Source organism: Erinaceus europaeus, chromosome 3, assembly GCF_950295315.1.
Source record: "Erinaceus europaeus chromosome 3, mEriEur2.1, whole genome shotgun sequence".
NCBI classification, from domain to species: Eukaryota; Metazoa; Chordata; class Mammalia; order Eulipotyphla; family Erinaceidae; genus Erinaceus; species Erinaceus europaeus.
The window spans coordinates 19,687,883-19,714,286 of NC_080164.1; the positions used below are offsets into that span (position 1 = coordinate 19,687,883).

General features: G+C 52.5%; 1 protein-coding gene across 1 annotated transcript in view; it reads right to left on the reverse strand.

Moving 5' to 3' along the window:
* ALK (ALK receptor tyrosine kinase) overlaps positions 1-26,404 on the reverse strand; it is a 739,964-nt gene that overhangs the window by 3,903 nt on the left and 709,657 nt on the right. Inside the window, exons 12-28 of the mRNA XM_060188423.1 lie at positions 24,916-25,000; positions 24,673-24,823; positions 17,897-18,028; positions 17,569-17,713; positions 15,552-15,734; positions 14,455-14,553; positions 13,715-13,867; positions 12,796-12,900; positions 12,058-12,244; positions 11,758-11,848; positions 11,603-11,667; positions 10,597-10,726; positions 9,956-10,053; positions 7,417-7,509; positions 5,085-5,186; positions 1,144-1,278; positions 507-597 (exon numbers count right to left, since the gene is read on the reverse strand). Of these exons, the coding sequence (XP_060044406.1) occupies positions 507-597; positions 1,144-1,278; positions 5,085-5,186; positions 7,417-7,509; positions 9,956-10,053; positions 10,597-10,726; positions 11,603-11,667; positions 11,758-11,848; positions 12,058-12,244; positions 12,796-12,900; positions 13,715-13,867; positions 14,455-14,553; positions 15,552-15,734; positions 17,569-17,713; positions 17,897-18,028; positions 24,673-24,823; positions 24,916-25,000 (2,045 nt within the window). The remainder of the gene's footprint in view (positions 1-506; positions 598-1,143; positions 1,279-5,084; positions 5,187-7,416; positions 7,510-9,955; positions 10,054-10,596; positions 10,727-11,602; positions 11,668-11,757; positions 11,849-12,057; positions 12,245-12,795; positions 12,901-13,714; positions 13,868-14,454; positions 14,554-15,551; positions 15,735-17,568; positions 17,714-17,896; positions 18,029-24,672; positions 24,824-24,915; positions 25,001-26,404) is intronic.

Sequence of the window (26,404 nt, forward strand, 5' to 3'; positions counted from 1 at the left end):
AATCCTCTTTGACTTGTTCTTTACTTCCATTCTTTACTCCTTCTCTGTTAATTATTAATTTCAAGAGCAACTCATTGAAAAGATGTAACTTGCTGCTTTCCATAGGGATATAGACTTAAGAGAAAATCACTCTACAGTATATATACATCAGTGGGTGTATCTCATTACTACTACTACAACATGACAATCTAAAAACTGTTGAACATCAAGTTCTCTGAAAGAGCCCACACAGCTTGATAAATGAATTCCCTCTGAGAAAAATGCCAGCTCACCAGCTTCCAAGCCAAAAGGACCTGTGAGAGCCAACGCATAAAACTAGGGAATAGCTTTGGTTTGAAAATGTATACACCATGTGTCACAGCCAAGTTGAGAGAATTTAGAGGCGTGGCGTTTTATTGTCTGACTTTGAAAATGTTCTTCTGAGGGAGATGTTCTGGCAGAATGAGGAGCGAGACAGCAGATGTGGTGGGGAGGTGACGATGCAGGGAACTGAAGTCCCCTTATACCTGGGTGCAGTATTCAATCCTCTCCAAAATTATGGCAAAGTTGGGTCTGTCTTCAGGCTGATGCTGCCAGCACTGAGTCATTATCCGGTATCTGAAAAGAGAAGAGGCCGTTGAGAGTAGAAGAAACAAGGAGGAACCCCAACCCCAAACAGTGGTTTCCTAAATGGAGCCAGGGTGACACTGTCCTAGAGGGTAGCAGGTCCTGTGTAGTTGGCATATGCTGCCCTCTGCTGACGGTCCAAGGCATCTACTTAAGCTCCTGAACTGATTCTCCTGGGCAGAACATTCTAGCAATATTTACCATCTGCTTTAATTGGGAGAGGAAGGTGATGGTACTAGTCAAGACAGTAGAAAACTCAGAGAATTTGTAGTATGTAGAGACCTGTGGCAAAGCATGCAGCCAGGGATGCAGATTTTGGGAGGTGCTCTGGAAGTGTGTGTGAAGGAGCCCTCAGGCAGTAGCCACACAGCGGACACCTCTTCTGGCATGGCTCTACTGCACTAGAAGTGTCAGAAGACAGACCTCCTTCACTGCAGGGACATCAAGCCAGATCAGCCTCTGTCCTCTCATTCTAAATTTAAGAAGCTCATGGGGAAGTTTAAAGTTAAATTGCTCAGTGGTTTGTGGGAGTCATACACAGGCCCAGGGCAGTTCTTAGGTGGGTCCATCCGTCCTCCACTGGTGACAAACTCCAGGACTTCCTGGTTGCTTTTGCTGGGGTACGGCATGTATCCAAGAGAAAATATCTCCCAGAGCAGCACGCCAAAAGACCTGTGCAGGGACAGGGGACAGGTGTGGGTGCACCACAGATAGACACACAGATACAACTCTATAAAAAGCTAACCACTGCTACCATGTTTTTTTCTTGTCTAGTTTAGATTTAAAAAAATAGGTTAAAAGTTATATTTAATATGCAATTTCAACCCTTGATATTTTGCCCAATCCATTACAGCATTAATACTTTCCATGCTAATAAAGGCACTTTGTTAATGGAATATAAAATGGTTGCAAAGTGTTCCACTGAGTGCTTGAGCCATGATTTACCTTCTCATTTCCATATGGTTTTCCATTTAAAAATATTTTTAAAATACTGTGATGAACATCTTTATGAATTTATTTTGTAAACCAGAGCACCACTCAGCTGTGGATTATGGAGAACGCTGAAGCCCAGGCATGAAAATCTTCTTGCATAGCCATTATGCTATCTCCTTGGCCCTGTGCATTTCTGAAAGGACAATTTCTTTTTTTTTTTTTTATAAATTCCCTAGATTTGGTACTAGAATAACCTGATAAGATCTAGAATAATTCTGAGTGAATTTCTTGATCAAGAGAAAAAAAAAGCGCTGAAGAATGCTTGGTACAAATTGTCCATTTGACATTCAAATGTATCATTCAGACAGCCAACCAGAATCATGTAAGAATGCACAGGGTGGGGGGGGGGTGCGAGTGGTGGTGCACCTGGTTGAGTGCAAGGACCTGGGTTCGAGCCCCTGGTCCCCACCTGTGGGGGAAAGCTTTGTGAGTGGTGAAGCAGTGCTGAAAGTGTCTCTTTGTCTTTCTCCCTATCACCCCCTTCCCTTCGATTTCTGGCTGTCTCTATCCAATAAATAAATAATTTAAAAAAATTTAAAAAGAATGCACCAGGTGCCAGGAGATAGCTCACCCAGGAGAGCACAGTCCCTGTGTGGCCTTGACTTGAGGTCTGGCACCACAAGGAAGTGCCAAACAGATGCCACCAGGGTTGGTGGAGCAGTGCTGTTATGTCTCCTTTCTCTCTGTCTGACTCCCCTCTCCTCCCCTTTCCTTCTTTCTAAACAAAGAATGAAAAAATTGGGCCAGGGAGGCTGTCTGGTAGTAGGTTAAACTGTGCTTATTGACTGGATAATTAACATAGTTGACTATTTCCCAAAGTATTTATTAATTTACTTCATTTCCCCCCTAGGAACTATCTATTTATGTCTTTTGAACATTTTCTCTCTTACTTGTAAACATATTTTATATACTAGAGATCTTAACCTTTTAATTCTAATACTTGCCTTTGAAATTATATTTTAGCAAACTCAAAATTTTTAGATGGTCAAATCCACTTGGAAAAATTTTGTGAATTCTTCCATCTGCTGCACAGTTTATACAGTGCTCCCTGTATCATCCTCTACCAAAGACGAGATGAATAAATTTTTTCTAGTTGTGTTTCTAGTTGCTTTCTTCTCAAATCCAGTGGAATTTAGTTTGGTGTATGGTGTCAGGTAAAAGTCTACTTCTAAATTCCTTAATCAGTGTTAAATCAATTATAATTTTTTTCTGTAAAAGTGGAAGGTAAGTGATGTGACAGTCTGGAGTAAATATGTACAAAACAAACGAAAGAAAGAATCTACAGATAGTGGGAACAAAAAATGCTTTATTTTGCTTCTAAATACGTAGCCAGTCAGCCTCACAGTCACTTATAGTTCACGCCTGAGCATCAAGTTCAGTCTAGAAATATCCTCTGCTCCACTGGCAACTAGGACTTCACGTCTTACAGAGCTCTCTGTGCACCCCAGCCACTAGTCCTGCATTCAGGCTGGTCCCTGCACTGCTGCTTTCAGAGATGCCAGCCTGCTGGCACTGGGGTAGAGCAGTCAGCTTCTGGAATTAGATGTCAACTTGCCAAGTCTCCCATGCAAGACACCTTGTGTAAACCTTGTGCTTTTCCTAAATTTGGCCTTTTTTTTTTTTTTTTTTGTCTTCTTGTCTTTGTGGATTTTTAAACATCTTTTAAAAAATTTTTACTATATTATTATTTATTGATTACCACCTATCTTATTCCTGGGTCTTGGTGCAGAACTACAAAACCACTGCTCCTGGTGGCCATTTTTCCCTTTCTATTTTATTGGCTAGGACAGAGAGAAATTGAGAATGGAAGAGGAAATAGGGAGAGAGAATAACAGACACCTGCTGCATCTGTAGTGGGGAGTGGGAACTTGAGCTCATATCCTTGCACATGGCACTGGGTGTGCCACCACCACCTGGCTCCTCATTATTTGCCACCGGGGTTGTCAATGTGGCTCTGTGCCTGCAAGAGGAGTCTACTGCTCCTGATGGCTGTTACCCATCCCTTCCTCTTTTCTTTTCCTTTTCTCTTCTTCTTTTTTAATTTGATAGGACTGAGAAAAATTGAGAGGGGAAGGAGAGATAGAGAGGGAAAAAGAGAGACACCTGCTTTACCGCTTTTGAAGTCACGCTCTGCAGTTAGGGAGTGGGGACTCCAACCTGGGTCCTTGTGCATGACAATGTGTGCACTTAACCCGGTGCACTACTGCCCCGGCCTCAGTCCTTGTGGATTTTTATGCACCTAAAAGGCCATCTGTTAGCACTCATGTGCTTGGGGAGGGAGCACTGGTTCAGCTTTTCATTCAAAATGACACGCTTTTACTGCTCTTACACTGCATAGGTAAACCACTATGGAAATGCCTCAGAAAATTAAACAGAGAATCACCAGGGTTGGGCGGTAGCACAGCAGGTTAAGCGCACATGGCTCAAAGCGCAAGGACTGGCATAAGGATCTCAGTTTGATCCCCGGCTCCCCACCTGCAGGGGAGTTGCTTCACAAGCAGTAAAGCAGGTCTTCAGGTGTCTGTCTTTCTCTCCCCCTCTCTGTCTTCCCCTCCTCTCTCCATTTCTCTCTGTCCTATCCAACAACAATGATATCAACGACAACAATAATAATCACAACAACAATAGAAAAACAAGGGCAACAAAAGGGAAAAAATAGCCTCCAGGAGCAGTGGATTCTTAGATCAGGCACTGAGAACCAGCAATAACCCTGGAGGCAAAAAAAGAGAAGAGAAGAGAAGAGAAGAGAAGAGGAGAGAGAGAGAGAGAGAGGCTGAGAGAGAGAGACACTGAGAGAGAGAGAGAACCATCTTATGCTCCAGCAACCTCATGTCTGGGCATTTATCCAAAGGAAACAAAATAACTTGCAGAGATCTCTGGCCACCTCCCCCTATTCACTGAAGCCTTATGCACAGCACCTGTGATTTGGAAAGCAGCTAAGAGTCTGCTGATGGCTGAGAAAGACAGAGGAGGGAATAGTGCTCCACAATAAAAAAAAAAAAACTCGCCAATTTGACAGCACAGATCAATGAGCAGGGTTCTGTGTTGAGTGAGACCAGCCAGGCATGGGCAGACAAGCCCTGTGTGGCACTACTTGTCTGTAGATTCACAGAAGCAGAGGGCAGGATGATGGTTGGGGCCGGGGAGCTGGCAAAACAGGGAGCCGTCATACAAGCAGGACAGCCTCCCACTAGCGGGAGTGGCTCACTGGGGCCCTTTCACTGTGCTGCCTCTTCTTTCCTTTCCTCCTCAGTGTGGAACATCACACCGGCTGCTTTCCCAGTTAGAACTCAGTGCTGCATTGTGGGGCAGACCTGTCAAGTGAAAGGCTCCACAACCCTCCAGATGCTGGTGGGGCAGCCCAGCCTTTGAGAACACCTGTCATGGAGGGAGTTTGGTTCTTTTCTTGCCCCTCCTCACAGGTGCTCCCTGGCCCATGGTGACCTCCTTGATGGGACTGGGAGGCGGGTGGCAGAGGGACTCACCACGTGTCTGTCTTAGAGGTGAATATTCCCTCCATGAAGGCCTCCGGGGGCATCCACTTGACCGGCAGCATGGCACAGCCGCCCTTGCGGTAGTAGCTGGCTCTGTGTGGGAGGATTGAACACCAAATCTGAGTCCAGGGGTGGGCTAAGAGTGGGGACTCTGGGCCCCTGGAGGAAGCAGAGTTTCCCCATGATGGGGAGTGAAATGTTCCAGGGGTTCTTGTGTCTCTGGAGCCAGGGACACAGATCAGTGAGTCCAGAACTCAGCCTCATTTGATGGGAGGTGAAATGGCCGGCCGCTGGAGGCACAGAAGGAGGATCTGAGCTATGGCTAAAGCCGGTCAGGCGTCTCATCTCTGCTGCTAACTCAGGCCTCAGGAACCCGGAATACCTGCTCCACGCTGGGGCTGCCTAGCCAGGCTGTGGTCCTCCCTGGCTCTCAGGCAGCTTTTGTTCAGTGAAGACACTTAAACCACTCGGCCCCCCAGCACTCCCACCCTTGGCACAGCCCTCCTGGCAGGGCAGACAGGGCCCGGGGCTCGTAAGCAGACGTGCCATTAGTGGTGAGCAGTGAGCTGCATGAATGATATCACTGAAGAAAGTCATAAATGAACTCACTCCTGGGGGTGATGCTCCTCTTGGGGTGGGCGAGGGGAGGGAGCTTCCTGCCAGCTCCGAGGTTGATTAATTGCTTTAATAAACATGCAGTGAGGATTTAGGATGTCTCAGCTACTCTGCCGTGAGCCGAGGACATAAGTTATCATCGCTGGCCTCCAGATCTGACTTAGTGGGAAAGACAGACACAATGAGGTTGTACGGTGCGGCAGGTGATGAAGGTGTGTGTGAAGCTTAGGGACCCGAGTGGAGGGAAGGGCTGATTCACTCTGAGTTGGGGCCAACGCAGGGGGAAAGCCTCACAGAGCCATCGAGTGGGCTGCTGGCCTCTATGGCACAGAGGCCCCTGGAAGCCTGCTTCTGGGGACAGGAAGAGTGTAGGTAGGTCTGGGAGCAGGGAAGGCAGGAGTTGGGGGCTAGGGGCCATCACACAGGGAGGAACAGTATGACCCAGATGACTGGGGCTCCTTTAAGTCATGCCCGAAAGCATGGGTGACCCTAGGACCTCCTGGGAAGGGAGACGGAGGAGTGCGGGTGTGTCTGGCTACCTGAAGGCCATGGGGAGAAGGGAAGGACAGGTGGGTGGCTGCATTACTAACTCTGTCTCCCAAATTCCAGAAGGTAGGAACAGGGCACCACACCATCCATAGAGACTTCACAGCTCTGGTGGAAGCCTTCAGACCCAGAGGAGGAGCCCCTGATCTCCACTCAAAGAGGGCAGGCTCAACATGACCGCCCCTCTGTCCCCAGGTGCAGGGAGACTGGCTCGGCTCCAGGAGGACATCAGGGAGGCAAGTGACAGAATGGGACGGGGAGAGAAGAGTGAGATAAGGAGCCTCAGAAGGTTTCTTCTTAATTAAAATATTTTATTATCCATTTTCACTGTAGCCTTGAGAATAAGATAGGGGTTAGGGGAATAAAGCTGAGCTGAGCCCCACTGGACTCTGAATTCTCCTCCTTTGTTTCCTGGTATGAGTAGAGAGACAATGAGCTCGGCTCACAGTCCTTCCCTCTGGGGTGCTCTTGTCTGGGGTGATCCTGACTCCTGAAATCTTGAGCACAGAGATCAGGACTTAGCTCACTGGGTACAATCCCTGCCTTGCATGAGGCCCTGGGTGAGAAAGCCTGGCACTGCCTGGGAGCGCCATGCACAGCACAAGGGGGGCATTTCATGGGTGGTGGAGGGTGCCTTGCTGTCTCTCCCTCTCATTCACCTCTCTCTCTTCCTGTCTCTCCCTTTCTAAATATACAGAATTTAAAAACTGGGCCAGGGAGGCTGCTTATGGTGGCGTCACTCATGCAGGTAGCCTGGGGTTCACCCCCCAGCACCAAATTGAAACAAAACAAGAGAAGTTCTGAGCACTGAGGGGAGGTGTCAACTAAATTAAACCTTCTTAGAAACTTTTTTCATAGCAAGTCTTCAGATTAATCTGTGTCTCAGCACTTGCTAGGATTAGAGAGCTGGAACCAGAAAGACAACCTAATTAAGAACTCTGTGTCAATTATGGCAGGCAGTATGAGCCTAGAATTAGTCCGCCAGGCCTGGGCACTAATTAAGGTTTCTCATAGTCTGAAAAAGAACTTAATGAAATTTCAGGCAGCTGGCTGACAAGCTCCTGAGATGACATGTGACTTAGGCAACATGTTCCCACTCGCTGGAGGGACTGAGGCCCAGGGAAGGGTCTTGGGGATGGCTGAAAGGGCAGTCTCTACTCACCGGTAGATGTCCCGGGCCATTCCAAAGTCCCCAATCTTGGCCACTCTGCCGGGGCCAGGACAGGTCAGGAGGCAGTTCCTGGCAGCAATGTCCCTGGGAGGAGAGAGAGAGAGAGAGAGAGAGAGAGAGAGAGAGAGAGAGAGAGAGACAGGGATAGACAGACAGATAGAGAGAAGAAGGAGGAGGAGGAGGAGGAGGAGGAGGAGGAGGAGGAGGAGGAGAAAGAAGAAGAAGAAGGAGAAAGAAGAAGAAGAAGGAGGTGGAGGGGGAGAAGGAGGAGGGGGGATATGGAGATATGAATTTCCCAGTTTTACTGCTGGGAGGAGAAATTATCTTATTCATCTAGGAATTTCACCTCCAGTTTGAAGTTCAAATACTTCCCTCTTCTGCCTTCTAGTTTCCTTACTACATTACATTTCACTGTTTATAACAACTCTAAGCTCTAAATAGCACAGACAAAAACAGGAAAATGGAAAAGAATTTGGGGTGGTGATTGGGAAAGTCTAGTGGGATGATAATAGTGACTGTAATGGAAACTAGAATTTATTGGCCTTTTACCATGTCCTGGCCCTGTTCAAAGGGCTTCATATCTGTTTCACACAACAACCTTGTGAGATACAGGAGGCAATTATTACCTTCATTTTAGTAAAAACAAAACAAAAACAAACTGAAACTTAGACAATCTAGGCACAGGGAAAATGTCATTTAGCCCCAAATCTGCTCTGCACATTTTGCTGATTGCTTTCTGCTGCTGCTTCAAGGAAGCTTCTGGAAGAGCATGACCCCCTAGATGCCACATACGACTTGTCCAGGGATTCCACAGTACTCCTTGTTCTCTTCTTAAACAAGCTGTTGTGGTCCTGACAGCCATGGTTTGATCTGGCGCCTTTGCTAAACATGCATCCTTGCTGCGTGGCTAAGGAAACACTCATGTTAGCTTCCAAGGTAGTCTTCTCTTCACTGCCGGTGCTCTCCAGAGCCTGTTTCCCAGAAGTAAGCCCGAAGGCATGCTTGGGACCTTCCAGAACACCTGGTGCCCACTCACTGCTTACCCACCCATGACTTACATGTGGGGATAGAGGGTGCAGCTGGAGTTCTGGAAGGTTCTCTAATAGTCTGTAAGTCTTGGACAGAAAACAAAGTCCTTGGGTGGTGTGTTACAGTTTCCAGTGGGTTTCAGAAAACTCCCCGAGAGGATTATAAAGACAGGATGTAGGCTGGAGATGATGGCTTAGGATGCACTGCTTCTTAAGACAAACATGGTGACGTAGACCAGGAGCGATGTTTATGGCTCTGGCAAGGTCTTCAGGGGCCAGGTGATATAGCATCTGGTTAAACATTCACACTACACTGTGCAAGGACCTACGTTCAAGCCCTTTATCCCCACCTGCAATGGGGAAAGCTTCATGAGTGGTGAATCAGGGCTGCAGGTGCCTGTCTCTCTATCTCCCCTCTCCTCTCAAATTCTCTGTTTCTATCCAAATAAATAAATAGAAAGAAAGGTCTTCACACTGATACAAATGGAAGGGTAGATTTTTATAAGAAGTGATCTCAAATGGAAAGGTAAGAAAGACTTGGAGGCTTGCAAAACACACTAAAAATTGGTAGGATGATGCATATCAAAAATTCTTCAGATGGAAGGAAACCGTGTCTACCGGAGGTGCAGGTGACAGGAGAGGGAGTTCTGCTCTGAGCTCTGGAAGTGAACCCGCAGGAAGTCTGCAAAGGGTAAGGCAGGAACGGGCTGAGGGAGGAGAGCTCTGCGTGGCCCTGTCGTGGGCATGTGCCACAGACCTTCTGCCAGTTAGCAGAGGTGAAACTAGCTTTCCAGAAGAAAAGCTTTGCCAATGTCTGCTAGCCAGCGTATTGCTCTGCTTTATAAAGCAGAGCACCTGGTAACATGCTTGGATTGGATCCTTGGCAGTTTCAATCGTTGGGGAATAAAGAGGAAAAAAAGGAGTAACAGACTTACTCTGGGATGGAGTTTTGTAACTATTTACAGACAAGGAAATGACAGATAGCTTGAGACCCTGTGACCCTTTTGCCACGCACAGTAGCAGAGCACAGGAGGCAGTGAAAACGAACTACAGCTCTGGGGAAGCAGGCTTCAGTATCTCAGCAGAAAGACCGCAGGCTCTCTAACCCAGACAGCCTCTGCTCAGTGGGCTGAGGACTAGAAAGCAGAGCGTCTTGAGAAGCAAGGGGACCCTGGTCACAGCACAGGCTGCACTCACATGCTGGGGTTTCATTGCTCTGGAGTGACCTTTTCAGATGAAAAGACAGAGGCAGAGACAGAGGCAGAGCATGAAAGACACCACAGCACTGAAGCTTGCTCCAATGTGGTGGAGGCTGGGCTTGAACTTGGGTGGTGCACACACCAGCCAGGCAAGCTGCTTTGCCGTCACCATAAAGACAATGAAAATGGAATCATCCAACAGCTCAGTAGTGAGACTGTTCTCTGAAAGGGCCCTGAGCCATCCTGCCAAGTTGGGCAGCTTCCAGCAGGCGGAGGGGAGGGCAGGGCCGGGGCCCCACTCACCGGTGGATGAAGTGGTTCTCCTCCAGGTACTGGCAGCCACAGGCGATGTCCCGAGCCACATGCAGAAGGTCCAGCATGGCCAGTGAGGAGGGCTGGCTCTGTGGGAAGACAGGGACCCAGGCATGAGATGGCTTTGGTGTGTGTGTGTGTGTGTGTGTCGGGGGGTGGTCAAAAAGGCCAGCTTCAAAGGAGCCCCGAGGTCAGTACCAACACCAGTAGGGGTGCTGGGCTCTGTGTTCTCTAATCCAGAGTCCCCACCTGGGACAGCCCGCTGCGGGCACTGAGGCAGCACGCAGTGTTTAGTGACCAAGAGGAGCTGGGGGAGTCCCTGGACCCAAGGGTTTGCTGTCTCCCAGACCTCTTAATCATCATGTGAGCACTACCCCCTAGAACATTCCAGCACTTTGTTCAGAAACTCATTAGGCCAGGATGCCCCCACTGGGGAATGGGCACAGCCCCCCCCCCCCTTCTTGGACCTTGTGACTAGCTTGGCTTTCCAGAACCAGTAGGCCCTGAGTGGGGTTAGGCTTGGGGACCCCCAGTTCCCCCTGGGTCATGTCCATGCTCTATTCATTGTCCCCCAGCCTCCTTCAGCCCCAGAAACATGGCTCCTTTTACCCTGGGTAAGGGCTGCTACTCACTGGACGAGGGCGGGTCTCCCGCAGGAAGGACTTGAGGTCACCGCCCGCCATGAGCTCCAGCAGGATGAAGCGGGGCAGGGCCTGCAGACTCACGCCGATGCAGCGCACAATGTTCTGGTGGTTGAATTTGCTGCACAGCAGAGCAGAGAGAGCAGACACAAAGCCGGGTCAGGAAATGTTTCTTTTTAAAAACTGATTATGTAGTGCTGGGGAGTGAAGTCGGAGCCTCACTGAGTACCCCCACCCCTAGCACTGCCTCTTTCTCTCTCTTTTTCTCTTAATTTTTATTAATGATTTCATAGTGAATTACAAGGTAAGAGGGATATAATTTCACACCACTCCCACAACCAAGTTCTGTGTGTCCCCTCCCCTCCCCCAACACTAACCACCATAGTTTTTCCAAGGTCACAGTTATGGGTTGACTATATATATTTTTTCATGTTCATGTGTTTGAATTCTCTGTCTTCCACTTATGACATCATACTTGTCCTTCCTTTTCCCTTCTCCCTCTCAGATAAGAGAAATAGTGCCTGATTTCCCCAGGTGTTCTCCAGAATCTCTCCTGTCTCAGTGATGGGGCAAAAACAAAGGTTCCATGTCACAAAAGTTCTGGGTCCTAGTGGAAATGAGGTTCAGAACCCACTAGTACTTATCTTCACCTAACTTTCCCCTCTCTGGGAGTATGCACCAAAATTCTTTTTTGGGCCGGGACAGTTTCTTATTCTTTTATGTTTTTGAAAGACTGACAAGGACAGAGAGGGAGGTGAGACATTGCTATCCACGGTGCTGTCATGTGGTCCCGGGACCTGAACCTCATGAGTGGTGATGCTTGGCCTTGGGAGGGACAGCAGGGCACAGAGCTCCTCACCCAGCAGCTGCTTATCCAGATGCAGCCTGGAAACGTGTGTGCTGGGGCGGGGGGGGGGGGGGCAGAGGCCAGGGTGGGTGTGGAGCGTGGAGTGGGGCTGGGGCAGGCCCATCCCAGCCGAGTCCCTGTGTGGCCTACCTGATGATCAGGGCCTCCATGAGGAAGTCCAGCTCGTCCTGTTCGGAACACACCTCAGGCAGCGTCTGTGCACAGAGGGAGCTGTAAGCTGCAGGGAATAGGGGTGGGGTGGGCAGAGGCTGTGTCTTCTGGACCCCTCCCAGGGCTGCTCTTACCTTCACGGCCACCTGCAGGGGGCTGGGGTCCCCCGGCGTGCCAGACACCTGGCCTTCGTACACCTCCCCGAAGGCACCATGGCCCAGGCCCCTATAAGGTGGTTGGGGGGGAGCAGGTGAAACCCAGGCGAGTGGGCCAGGGGACTGAGGGCACCCTCACCTCTGGGGTGTCAATGCAACACCCTCTGCCTATCTGAGGGTGTTAAGACCCCCCCTTGCATGTCTGGGGTGTTAGATACCCCACTCAACGCGCCCCAGCAGCCTGAGCTCTCCTGCACCCTTCGCAGGGCGGGGGCTGACCGGAGCAGGGCGATGTTCTTCCGGGGCACCTCCTTGAGGTCGCTGATGGAGGAGGTCTTGCCTGCGAAGCAGTAGTTGGGGTTGTAGTCGCTCATGATGGTGGAGGTGCGCAGCTTGCTCAGCTTGTACTCGGGGCTCTGCAGCTCCATCTGCATGGCCTGCAGCTCCTGATGCTTCCGCCTGTACACTGCGTGTGTGTTGGGGGGTGGGTGGGATGGGGTGTTGCAAGGGGGACCTGGCCCTCGAGGCCCAGAATGGGCTCCCTCCTCCAGGAAGCCTCCCCAGCTCTCCCTTGCCTCCTCTAAGACCGGGACCCTCGGCAGCACACCCAGTGATAAGCTGCCCATGGGGAGTTTACACAAGGGAAGGAAGCAAAAAGCTCCTCACAGCCTGTGGATGGAGCTTACTGTCACCTGCCAGGACTGAGATTCATTCATCTGGGTCCTGCTAGAAACACCCCGGGCAGAATGGACCGTGCAAGCCTTTTCTGGGCGACTGGAGTAGAAATGGGTAGGGGTCTGGGAACATGGGGAGGACCGTTCAGAGTCTGGCCATGTGCAGGGGAGGGTGAGAGGCTGAGAGAGGCCAGAGGGTCACTTTTCCAGATGCGGCTTGGCAAGCCTGCCAGCACATTCTGGAACCTGTCTCTTGCTCTCAAAGACTTGTCTCCGAGGCTCAGGCTGTCTCTGTCTCTGCCCCAGTCAGCCACTTGGTGGCTCGAGGCTTTCTCACACTCACCAATCATGATGCCAGAGAAAGCCAGGACAAGAGCAGCCACCAGGGCGGAGGTCACCACCGAGAGGATGAGTGACAGTGGCAGGTGGGGCTCCGGGGTGGGCGACACTGGAAGACACGTCCCCAGGGGCTGCTAGTAACCATGCTGACCCTTCCCAGGTCACACATGCTCTCCCATGCCAGGACCAGCCACCATGATACCCTCTCCCCTGCCAAGACTAGGCCACCCATGCCACCCCCTCTATCCCTAGATGCCCTGGGTGTCTCTTGCTCCGAGGACCCGGGCATAGAACAGTTCTGTCTCAGCTTCACCGATTTCAGTGGTGGTTTTGGGAGGGGACCTGGATCACGGACAGGGAGGAAACAACACTGTCTGGAGACTGACCTAGACTGCCAAGCACACAGGGATCGGATGAGGGTGACAGAGAACTGGGGCCTTAGGTGACCACAGCCCAGGAGACCCCAAAGCCTCTGAAACAGAGTCCTGGTCCCCAGATCCCAGACAACAGCTGAGACCTTGTGCCTGGTCCTGGTCATTACACCCCAGAGGGGACCTTGACAGAAAGAAATTTGAGTGGCAGGAGTAGGATGATGGTGAGGAGATGGGGGTGGGCCTGGACTGGCCAATGGAATCACAGCGGGTTGGAGGGCCTGCTTAGTCTGCAGCGGATGTAAGGGCTGGGGGACGGGGCTGGAACTGAAGCCAGCAGGTCTGGTTCTGTTTGCCCCACCACCTGGATGGAATGGGGGTCTTGAGACTAGGGGCCCAGAGGCTCCTGTGGATACACGATGCCCTCTGGTGGGGATGAAAGGAGTCACACCTTGGGCTCCTATGATCACTGATCACACACAGGTCAGGGTAGGATGTTGGGGGACAGACAGGACCTTCCACCCCATCTCTCTAACCCATTTCCCCACTTACCCACACAGGAGACACCGTCCTCTGCCAGCACGGTCCCATGGTCGCAGAAGCAGATGACCTTGTGGCTCTCAGGGTCCAGGTGGCACTCATCCACCTCACAGTGGCTGCAGTTTAGATAATGCTTAATGTTCACTTCCCCGTGGCCCTCCATCACTGCCGACAAGGAGGGATGGTCAGCTGCTGCCGCACACCACCCCGAGCCCTGCTGTGGGCCCTGCTCCCAGGTCCCACTGCCTCAGGGACCCAGTGACTGGGCTCAGACATAGGGCATGGTGGGGGGCACACTTGCGGGCAGGGGGGTGGGGCTGCCTGATCCCTAGCTTGGTGGCTTTCATGCCTTTGTGTGCAGATGAGATCACACCATCACCCTGGATTCTAGAAGCTCTGGGGAGATGGATGGGTACTGGGGAAGGGCTCACAAAGATGCCCTGAGTCTGAAACTGGGCCCCCAGGGGCAGGGGTGGTCTGGCATGGCCTGGGGGGAGGTGGCTTGAGCCTAAACTGGACTGAGTGTGTGCAGTCAGGGACCCCCAGGTCCTCCTGACTGTCCCCAAAATTTAAACCCTGGCTTTCTCGCTCAGCCCACCCTGTCTGCACAGAGGGCATTTGGGGAAGGAGGAGGCCAGCGTGAGTTGGCAGACTGACTGCAGGTGGGGGTGGACACAGGACTGTGCCCTTCACGGACACCAGGATGCTGGCCTGTCGGTGAAGGCATCACAGCCTGGGCAGGCGAGGGGTACCTTTCAGAGCCGGGGTGTAGAGGACGCCCAGTGGGCTGATGAAGGAGACCCCGTCCTCCCCATCCATCTCGGGATCGTTGCTAGAGGCCGCGTTGCCGCCTGGGGAGGGCAGAGCAGAGCAGAGGTGGAGGTGGCTGCAGGGCACAGTGGTGGGGTGGGGCATGTGTGTAGGGGGGACAGTGGCCCTGGTTGGGTGTGGCAGGGAAGGGAGGCTGCAGGCACAGGGGCTGCCAGGGGCTGGGCTGGGCTCTGCAGACCTGAGGTGGGCCCCTCCCCTCCCTTCCCCTCCAGTGGGGACGCTGTCCTCCCCTCAGTGGGGGTGCTGACCCCAGGAGCAGGAGGCCCTGCAGCAGTGTCTCCCCAGACTCCTGGGGGGCCTCTCAGGGGCTGGCCAGGGCAGGGGCCAGTGCTGGGATGTCGAGGGTGTGGCCCTGTGCCTTTAGGCTCCTGTCCCTCCTTTCGGTGGGGTGGGGCTGTTTGGGGTCCCCCCTCCCCCGGGCTCCTCCCACACCTCCCCCATCCCTGGGCTTCGAAAGGGGGGCATGCAGTTCACACAAGGGGTTCAGTAGCGCACAGCCAGACAAGGGGGAGGAAGGGAGGCGGGGAGGCATGCAGGGCCCTGCCTGTCTGTGGGGTGGGGGCAGGCCACCGTCCAGCTCCGGAAGGTGGACACAGGGTGCAGCCCAAGGAGGCTGAGTGCAGGGGGCAGTGGCGCCCTCTGGAGGATGGGGGGCACCCTTCTGCAAACTGGTGACTGGGTGGGCAAGGAGAATGGAGGGGCAGCCACAAGTCTGGCTGAGTGCCAGCTGGTGAAAACCAGACATGCCAGCACACATGTGTGTTCATGTGTGTGGGGGGCGCTTAGCGACACCCGCAGCCTGGGCTCCAGGAAGATCAGGAGCTACGAGGGTCGATCTGGTGGCCAGGAGTCCCGGGAGGCAGGGTGGTGGCTCGGAAGCCAACACCTGACCTCGGGTAGGCGTGCAGGGGACCCCCGACCACAGGAGAGGGTGGTGGAAGGAGTGAGGGAGGAGCAGGGCGGGGAGGGGTGCCTAGGACACAGGGGGAGGGACACCTTGAACAGAAATCATCTTTACCTATATATCCTCCGCCTCCTCCACCAGAGGAGCACCCCCCTCCACCCCCTCCGAAACCCCCTCTTGTCTCCCACCCCCACTTCTTCATGGCCTGGGGGCAGGAATGGCCTCCGGTTGCCCCCTCCAGCAGAGACTTTCCAGACCAGAGCAAGGAAGTGTTATCATTCCAGCCACCTCCACCACCTGTGGGAAGAGAGGTCAGTTGTAGGGGGTGGGGGTGGGGGGGGTGCAGACTTGGCTGGCCAGCAGGGTGCGCTGTTCCCAGGAGACCCGCTTTGGCCTCAGCAAGTCTCAGCAAGGAGACTTGGCTCCCTGCTCAGGGGTTGCGAGACTCCAGGGTGTCCAGAGGGGAGGGAGAGGAGAGGAAGGGGGGGGCACTGGTCTTTGGCTTCTCTGAGCCTGTGGACTGCTGAGGCCTCAGGCCTGCATGTCACTCAATACTTCCCAGCCTCACAAGGTATGAAATGACCTGCACTCCCCCCCCACCTCCCAAGTTCTTGGGCCACCAGTGTCCAGGTCGACCTGCCTGCCCCAGGCCCAGGGCTCTGACCCCACACCCCTACCTGCCAGAGCCTGCAGTGCTCTGTTCTCTCACATGAGAAAAAAAAATCATTCAGGAATAAGCAAATAAGTGAACTTAATAAAACTGTACTAAACTTTCCTACCGTAAGTCAGACTAGTCTGTGGGAGACTAGAGGCAATGGGGGGGGGTGGAAAACCAGACAAAGACCTGCCCCCCACCCCACACAGTGACTCCCAGGACACATGCCTGAGATCTGTGGAATGCTGCGCTTGGGTATGGGAGGAAGGTCTGGTGCTGTAATGTCCCTATGTGAGTGAAAAAGGGCCCCAGCAGTGACATGTTCTGAATAAAGTCAAACTAAAAAGAAATATGACTGGGGGCCGGGTGGTGGCACTGGGGTTTGAGCTCCTGCTGTCCACTGGCAGGGGCCCAGCTTCTGATGAAGCAGGTCTGCAGGCGTCTCTCTGTCTCTCCCTCTCTACCGCCCACCTCCCTCTTGACTTCTCACTGCTCTATCAATAAATAACATGACATAAAATAAAATAAAAGATTTATAAAGCTAAAAAGTTAAATCAAGCAACCTGACCACCAGCCTGAGACAGCTGTGGTGAAGGACCCTGGAATCAGGCCCTGGAGAGCCAGGCTCACAGCAACCCTTCTTCTCGTCTCATGGCTGCTGACTGGCCATTTCCCTGCCCCGTCTCAGTTGCTATTTCTTATTTGTGTCTTATGTTTGTAATTCTAGGACCTTACACATGTGCCATCCCATTTATCCCTGGGCTGATTTTGTTTTCATTCTGCTTTAAAAAAATTTTTTTTTATTATCTCTATTTACTGGATATAGACAGCTGGAAATTGAGAGGAAGGGGGAAATAGAAAGAGACACAGAGACACTTGTAGCACCGCTTCTTCACCACCTGAAAAACTTTCCTCCTATAGATGGGAACTGGGGGGCTTGAACCTGGGTCCTTGCGCATTATAATACGTGCACTCGACCAGGGGAGCCACTATGCAGCCCCATTCTTTTTGCTTCCTGTGTGTGTGCATATGGAGGGAGGGAGAGACATCACAGCACTGGGACTCCGTCTGGTGCCTCGGTGCTCCGCGGTGGTGCTGAGGCTTGAGCCTGGCTGAACTATCTCACAGTCGTGTCCTGCAGGCCTTCCAGAGTCAACTTCCCATTCCAGACCTGAGCCTGGCGGGTCCCCAGTGAGGCCTGGGGCCTGAAAGCTGGCTCTGCCCACAGTCCTTCCGTCTCCACTGCAGTCTGAGTGCATTTAGGCCGCACACTGCAGGCCACACTCCTTGACTTGTCTCATTCTCTCCCTGATGCCCATGGCAGCAAGGTGGCTTCTGTGTCCCCAAGATGCAGCCTCCCCTCCTCCCCAACAGCCAGAGCCCCAGAGACCGGGCTCCCACAGGTGTGAGGTGAGGGCTCGGCTGCAGCTTACACAGAAAGTTCTAGAAGAGGGTGGGCTGGGGGCGAGGCTTTACCTGCGGCTCCGGAATTGCCATTGAGCCCGAGAACGGAGGAGTTGTTTTCCAGTCTCTCTTGGTGGAAGGTGTCTGTCTTGGCCCCATAGGCCCTGCCACCTCCACCCGCTGCAATGATCAGGGGCACTGGGACGCCATCCTTCATCTGCGGGGCACACAGATGGGGCCACTAAGTCCCGGGGACCACTGGGCAGGGCCTCCGCCAGAGGGAACCTGCTCTTCAGGCCTTCAGTCCTCCCTGTCCCTCCCTCCCTCAGTGCCTCGGGCTCCTTCTCTTTGGGGGGCGGGGACCAGAAGCCTGGTCGGATGGCTGGCACTGGGACCTCACCTTGAACACGTAGGTGGCACCGCCCCCTCCGCCGCCCCCTCCCGCCCACTCGTGCACGCTTCTGTTCACGCGGATCTCTTCTTCTATCACATTGTTCTCGCCGATGCAGACTTTCTGGATCAGTCGGTTTGTCTGTAGAAACACACAAAGCATCTTGGGTTTGTGCCCGAGGTCCATGGGGGCCTATGGCACAGGGTCAGCTCACAGGCCCAGCTCAGCGCTGGGCAGTCTCTGATCCTGGCTGCTCCTCCTCCCCTGGCGCCCTTCCTCTTGGCGCTGTCTCTGCGCCTGAGCAGCTCTGTGACACCCGAGGTGCAGAGCCAAGGCGAAGGGGGCAGTGGAGGGGGCACTGACTTAGGACACTGCCCCTGGAGGATTGGGAACAGGATCAGTGCCTGTTGCCCACACTTTAGAGCCATTCCTGGGTCCACGCTGCTCCTAATGCAGCTGGCCAGCTGGGAGTCCCTGGGGCACTGGTGGGGATCCTCCTTCCTTTTTTTTTTTTTTTAAAGCTCTCTCTGTGTCTCTTTTGTATTATCTTACTTATTTATTGGATAGAAATAGCGAGAAATCGAGAGGGGAGGGGTGGTAGAGAGAGAGAGGAAAGGAAAGAGACCCTGCAACACTCACAAAACTTTTCTCCTACGGTGGGGACAGGGGAGTTGAATTCCTGCCCTTGTGTATTATAACATGTGTGCTCAACCAGATGTGACACCCCTTGGCCCCTAAAGCTCTTTTTAAATTTTATTTATTTTGAATAGGGACAGAGAAATTGAGAGGGAATGGAGAGATAGAGATAGAGAGAGAGAGGGAAAGACACACATTTGTAGCACTGCTTCACCACTTGTGAACCTTCCCCCCTGTGAATGGGGCTCGTACCTGGGTCCCTGTTTAGGTAATGTGTCTGCTCAACCAGGTGCACCACTACTCAGCGCCTTTCCTTCCTCCCTTCCTTCAGTTCCTTCCTTCCCCCCCCCACCTCCTCTCTCTTTCTTATTAGAGCACTACTCAGTTCTGGTTTATGGAGTTGCTGGGGATTGAACCTGGGACATCAAAGCCTCAGGCATAGAAGTCATTGGCATAATCATTATGCTGTCTCCCCAGACCAGAAATTTCTTTTAAAAGAGATCAATTTACTTTTTTTTAGTGATACACACAGACAGACAGAGACAGATAGAGCATCATTGGGGAATCACCCTGACATATATGGGGCATCTTGTGCATGGGAGACCTGGTCTGCCCACTGAGCCACCTCCCTGGCCACAAAGATTTCTTACACACACACACACACACACACACACACACACACACGTACACACACACACACACACGTACACACACACACACACGCACGTACACACACGCACGCACGCGCACACACACACGCACACACACGTACACACACACACGTACACACACGCACACACGCACACACACGTACATGCACATGTGCCTACACAGTCTATATATGTTTTTAAAATTAATTAATTAATTTATATTTATTTATTTTCCCCTTTTTGTTGCCCTTGTTTTTCATTGTTGTAGTAATTATTGTTGTTGTTATTGATGTTGTTCTTAGGACAGAGAGAAATGGAGAGAGGAGGGGAAGACAGAGAAGGGGAGAGAAAGATAGACACCTGAAGACCAGCTTCACTGCTTGTGTAGTGACTCCCCTACAGGTGGGGAGCCGGGGGCTCGAACTGGATTCCTTACTCCAGTCCTTGTGCTTCACACCACGTGCGCTTAACCCGCTACACTACCAACCGACTCCCAATATATAGCTCTTATATATATGGTGCAAGGGGCCAAACCCAGGGGCTCATGCATGCAAATCCCGGGCTCTACCCACTGAGCCACCTGTAGCCCGTGCTGGCTGTGCTGCTGGCCCCAGGAATCCCTGGATAGAGCCGGCTGTCTCCAGCAACAGCCCTCCTGTTCGGCTTCCACTGTGTCCACGATGAACCCTCCAAATATCGGTCTGACCTCGGAGGAAAAAGACTTTTCTTTCATTTAATGGGAAAGAGGCCAATAAAACATCAAATTTCCAGCGAATGCCACGGTGTAACCAGCCAGGGGCCTCAGCAATCCATCTCAACGCTGGAGCACTCACGGGTACCTCCGGCGAGCACTGGAGAAATTTCCAGATAAATAGCCGAGATGCAATTTGTTTTATGGCATTTTGGATTTAATGATGGAAATAATTTGATATTTCTCAGAGTGGATGGAGTGTGGGTGGAAGGCTCTGAGTTCCCCACATGCTTGCTGCTCCCCTACCCCAGGCTAGGGGAGATGCTGGCAGAGCCCCTGATCTGGCAGCCTGGGGACAGTGCCCCCCCCCCCAACAAGGACAGAGCTGGGGGGAGGGGCATTGGGCAAAGCTGAGCACACAGTGCAGAGAACAGTCTGGAAGGATTGCCCAGACTTGTGGGAGTCACCTTCCCGAGTGACCTTGCTGCCTGGCCCTGATTACTCCATATTATCGAGGACTGCTCCCTCCATACTGGGACTGATGGGATTCATGGGGTTCCTTTCCTGTGCAGGACAGCAGTACCTCCCTACCCCAACACACGCTTGGGGTGTCCTATGATGAAGAGACTCTGCAGTGCCTGGTGGAGTGGGGAGGGTGGGGTCAGCCGTAGACCCTTGCCCACCCCACCATCCCTACACAGGAGCCCCCTTCAAGCTGGGGGTGAGGTGGCCAGTGCACCTCATGCTGGTATCCTGGAGTACAGCAGTCATTCCTGCAGTGTCCTTCCTTCTGCCTTTTGCTCCCCCATTTCCTGTCCCCCCAGGGCACTCTGATGGTCCCTCTTTTCCCTAATCTCTCCAAGTAGGGGTCCCCACGCTTGGTCTTGGGTCTTCTCAGTCTGTAGCCCTGAGCAATCTCCTCCTCCTCTCTGGAATTTATGCTCATTTTTCCCAGCTGTAAGTCCACCCCTCCAGACATCTCTCCTGAACCCCAGTGACCTGTGTCCCCCTCTAGGGGACGGACATCCCCACTGGAGAGAGGGCCAGACATCAGCACTCAGGAGTCCCACACAGAGCAGAGCCCCATGCCTGCTGTCCCTCCAGCCTGGCCATGATTCCATGATTCCCTTCTGGGGCCACTTTCAGTCCCTTTTTCTCTCACTTCCTCAGCTCAGGAAGGAGGAAACCTTTTGGGGAATCACATCCCCAATGTGACCAGAGCTCATCCTTCCTCCAAGGTCACCATCCTGGCCTCAATGGCCAGCTAACTTGCCAGGCTATGATGACATTGCTGGGTACTGAATTCTTTGTTGAGATGCCCCCCCCCCACCCCCCAGTTCCTGGGCCTGACCTTGCAGTCAGCGGGAGCCTTCTGATGTGTAAATCTCCCCTTCTGATGTGTAAATCTCCTGGACTCCTTTCCCCACCCCCCCTCCACCTCACCAGTGGCAGTGTCCAGAGTCCAGGGCCTGGCTCTGCTGGCCTCCCAGGATCACCCCTGGCTGTAGCGCTCAGCTCTCCAGAGGCTCTACTCAGCTGCTACTTTCTCAGCTGGCTCCCCCGCACCACCACCCTGATCAGAACCCCCCTCCCCCAAGTCTGGCAAATAGGCTCCCCCTTCCCTTCACCCTGACATTTCTTCCACTGTTGGATGTGCTGATGAACTATTTACTTGCTGTTGTCAGTCTGTCCACCCCTCCTCCCAATCTGTGAATGTGAAGTCCTGGACAGCAAACTTTTTTTCATGGTACATCCCAAGCTCCCAGATCAGTGGCCAGTACATAGTAGCTACTCACTAAATATCTGATCTGAGCAATCTGGTTGTGGGCTGGTCCCTCAGAGCACCTGCCTGGGGATGCTGGTCATGGTGGGACAGAACCTGTGGTGTCTAGTGTGTGTAGGGAGAGAGCATAATGGTTATGCAAAGAGACTCTCCTGCCTGAGGCTCCAAAGTCCCAGGTTCAATCCCCTGTACCACCATTAGCCAGAGCTGAGCAATGCTTTGGTAAAAAAAAAATTAAAAAAATAAAAAAGGGAGTAGGGCGGTAGTGCAGCGGGTTAAGCGCAGGTGGCGTAAAGTGCAAGGACTGGCGTAAGGATCCCGGTTTGAGCCCTTGGCTCCCCCACCTTGCAGGGGAGTCTCTTCACAAGCGGTGAAGCAGGTCTGCGGGTGTCTGTCTTTCTCTCTCCCTCTCTGTCTTCCCTTCCTCTCTCCATTTCTCCCTGTCTTATCCAACAACAACAATAATAATTACAACAATGAAACAACAATGGCAACAAAAGGGAATAAAATATTAAAAAATTAAAACAATACAAAACAAAAATCCAAAACCCTGTGTTGGCTCTCCCTTGAGACTGCTTGTAACTGTATAAATGCTTTTTCTTTTTCTTCTTCTTCTTCTTTTTTTTTTTTTTTGTATTGCCATCGCAATGTTCCTGGCATCTGGTGGCCCGAGGGTGAGGGGCTGCTCAACAGTGCATGGGGCACAGGAGTCCTCCCACCTCTGTGCATGCACCATGATCTGCTCTCAAATGGCAATAGTGCTGGCGTTGAGAAACCATGTCAGGCCACCAGATGAGGCTGGGAAAGCTCTGGAGAGGCAGGGCTGCAAGGAGCAGTCTGGGTATGGCTTCCTGCAACCGGAGCCCTGACAGGTGTGACCACACACACAGGAAGTGTGGGGGAGCCAGCAAAGCTCTAAGTGCGTAGTCAACACTCTCTGCACACCATCTGTTTCCTCCCAGGGTGGGAGGTCGAGGCAGTGTCCACCAACAGCATCTTCATTCTGATCCAGCGATTCTGAACAGGCTAAGAAAGAATCCCTTCCCTGCAGCCCCTGCTGTACCCAACCCAATCAGCAGAGGGGGCTCCCCTCTGTCCCTGCCCAGAACCTGCATCTTGAGGGAGCTCTGGGCATCCACAGTTAGAGCAAGTGGGTTGATTAATAAAATGATAAAGTGCAGCAACCCAGAGCAACAAGGAGATTACAATTGAATTAAAAAAAAGAGAGCTGGTCCTGTGAAAAGACATAACTGATTACAATCCAATCAAGTAAAAGTCCCTTGCAGAAGTCCATGCAATCTTTCTGCTTAGCTGAAAGAATTACATTAGCACTCGATAAATTCCTGTGAAAATTACAGCAGCCTGGAACTTAATGGCTCAATGTATGATATCAGGTTGGAAAGTCCTGATTATAGTTGCTAAATAAAAGCTGGAGTGCAGACATTTCTCATGCCCAAGGTTGCACCTGCTGAGTTTTCTTCTGTTGTTTTGTTTTAATCCCAGAAAGAGGATTAAAGGGGGGTGGTGGTGTGTTTGGAGGGGTAAGACTGCCCTTTGTCACAGATCACTTTGTGGACCTCAACTGCCTTCTCTGCAGCTCTTGTTCCCACTTTTGTCCTCCAAGGCCAACCTGGGCTAAGTTCCTGGAGGTGGAACTCTTCTGGCTCAGTCAGGCCCCGCCCACCCAGGCCATCCTCTAACTCACAAGGGACACAAAACAAAGTCTCTCAGCCCTGGTTCCACCCATCTAGACCATCCAGACCAAACCATGCCTCCACCCACACAGCCACAGAGCCCGCCCACTCAGTTTCCCTCCTGCCCCAGGACACCAGCCCCTGCCTGCCCCCCTCCTGCCGCAGTCCCCCCCATAGAGGTAGTGCTGCAGGGGAGGGTAGTTGGATCTCTGGGACTAAGGCCCTCAGGTGCACTCCACCTGAGATTCTAGATTTGGGCAGTGGGGGGTACTGTTTGCTGCTTTCTTACCTCCCTTGCCCCCCTTCCCCCCCAAGACTTCTCCTGCCACTACAGACCCTGCAGGCTTTCTTAACTCCTTCTATGGGACCTTTTGACCACTGGACACCCCAGAGAGGACAACACCTGGAGACAGGCTGTCTGGGCTTCCCAGGAGGGTCCTCTGGCTGGTCAAAGGGTGAGCTCTAAGTAGGAAAGGGGTCCAAGATGGCAGTCCAGCCAGACCAGGAGACCAGAGACCCCTCTGTAGTGTTGGCCTTTGCCTAAGTCCCACTGCCTCTGTGGGCTCCATTTTCTCTCAGCTGTAAGATGGGGAGTGAGCCAAGGTGCCTTCCAACTCTGAGTCCACATTTAGAAAATTTCAAGGAGATGTGTGTGTGTGTGTGTGGGGGGGGCAGGAGCTAGCTGACCTGCTGTGCACACACTTTACCAGGTCTAGTGACCTGGGCTGAGCCCCTGGCATCACATGGGAGCCCCAAGTACAGCTCCAGGGGAAGGTTATGGGTGGCAGAGTGCAACTGTAGTCTCTCCCTCTCTCTCCATGTCTCTATCTGAAATTAATAAAATAAAATAAAATAGGGAGTAAGAGTCCACCAAGATGGGTGGAATCAAAGCTCTGGCACTGAAAGTTTTTGTTGTTGGTGGTTTGCTTTAGTTCTTGAGTCACAAATAATAATAAATGAACACAAGCTTCTTAGAACAACACTATCAGACATCACAGACGGCGTGCCCTTCGCTGCGGCCCCCTCCCTAGAAGTGGCCACTGCCACTGTGTCTGTCAGATGTTCCCTCTGCTGTGTACAGGCCCGGGCTGAGGTGTGGCCAGGGAGGAGCAGGACTGACTAAGTCCTGTGAGGGAACGGAGCAAGGACAGAGGGGGTGGGGGAGAAAGTGGGCTCGACTCGCCCCGCTCACCATTTCTGTGGTTTGGGGGTCACTGGTGGGACCAGCCTTGGCTGTGGTCCTTGTGGGGGATAAGGCTCCAATGTCCCTCCCACTCAGTGGCCTGGAGGGAGGGCCCCTCCTGTGGTTGGGGGTCCTGCCCGGCACTTACGCTTGGGCAGGCGTCTTCCCCCTGCTGCCCCACCAGGATGTAGAGCGTGTCATCCTTCTCCAGGTTGAAGATGCCCAGCACGGACACGCCATGGGAGCGCATCATGGTGTTCTTTCCGCCCTTGCCACCGGCTGCGCCGTAGCCCGAGATGCTGCAGGAGGGGACAGAGAGGACGTGGGCACACTGCCTCTGCTGGGGGTGACTCCAGCATGGAGGCCACAGACTGGCTTCCTGTGAGCCCACCTGGGCAGCGGGCCGTGGCTGGGTGCACCGTAGCCCCAGGACCCAGCTCTGAAAGAAACTAGGGGAGTACAGGCAGGCCTTGGCACTTGGGGGACCCAGGAATGTAAGGGGTGGCGTTTCATGACCAGAGTCATCTCGCTAGGATCTCAGCTATCCCCCACCTCCCTGCACCCTGTAAACAAAGTCTGGCCAACGCCTGAGAAACACCAGCTAATCAATCCATACACCTGCCACTGAAGTGGGGAAGTGCTCACTGAGCTTCCAATTCACTGGAAATTGCCAGAAGCAGCTTGGGATGAGCCGCTGCTGTAATGTTTTTTCTTGTCCCTCCTCTCAGTCCATGTTCCCTGGTCAGAATGTGTGTTCACTGGGTTCGAGTTGGGTCTAGGGGCTACAGGAATGGGGGAGAACTCCCCGCTCAGGGAGCGTAGCACGGGCGGAGCAATGCTTCCTGAATAAACAGCCCACCTGACATCTTGGATGAGTGAGGCTGTACCCCAGAAGTCAGGAGCTGGGGTGATTTCTAGACTGTGTGACTTCAAGGGAGGAAGGGCCTCTGACTCTCTCCCAGCCTCAGTTTCCTCATTTAGGGGGGTGGGGACTGCAGCACTAGCCCAAATGGGGAACTCCAGGTGGGATTTAATTTGCAGGTCTCTGGGGGCTGCATTCACATCACCTGGAACCTTGTTAGAAGCACAGGTGCAAAAAAAAAATAAAAAAAAGAGAAGCGCAGGTGTCTGAACCCCACTGCTCACCTACAATCCAAATGCTCTGGGAGCGGCCTCAGCAGCCTGTTTCCTCTCTACCTTCCTCTCTTTCATATCCTTTCCTTCTTTCTTTTTCTTTTCTTTTTTTTTTTTAAATTTTAAATTATCAGGAGTCAGGCGGTAGCGCAGCAGGTTAAGTGCAGGTGGCGCAAAGTGCAGGGACCAGTGTAAGGATCCCTGTTTGAGCCCCCGGCTCCCCACCTGCAGGGGAGTCGCTTCACAAGCAGTGAAGCAGGTCTGCAGGTGTCTCTCTTTCTCTTCCCCTCTCTGTCTTCCCCTCCTCTCTCTCCATTTCTCTCTGTCCTGTCCAACAACAACATCAATAATAACTACAATAATAAAAAACAAGGCAACAAAAGGGAAAATAAATATTAAAAATATTAAAAATTAAAAAAGATTATCTTTATTTATTGGATAGAGACAGCCAGAAACCGAGAAGGAAGGGGGAGATAGAGAGGGAGAGAGACAGAGAGACACCTGCAAGCCCTGCTTCACCACTTCAAAGCTCTCCCTCTGCAGATGGGGACCAGGGGCTTGAATCTGGGTCCTTGCGAACTGTCTGTAACCTTTGTGCCACCACTCGGCCCTCCTTCCTTCCTTTCCTTTCCCTTTCCTTCCCTTTCCTTCCCTTCCCTTCCCCTTCCCCTTCCCCTTCCCCTTCCCCTTCCCCTTCCCCTTCCCCTTCCCCTTCCCCTTCCCCTTCCCCTTCCCCTTCCCCTTCC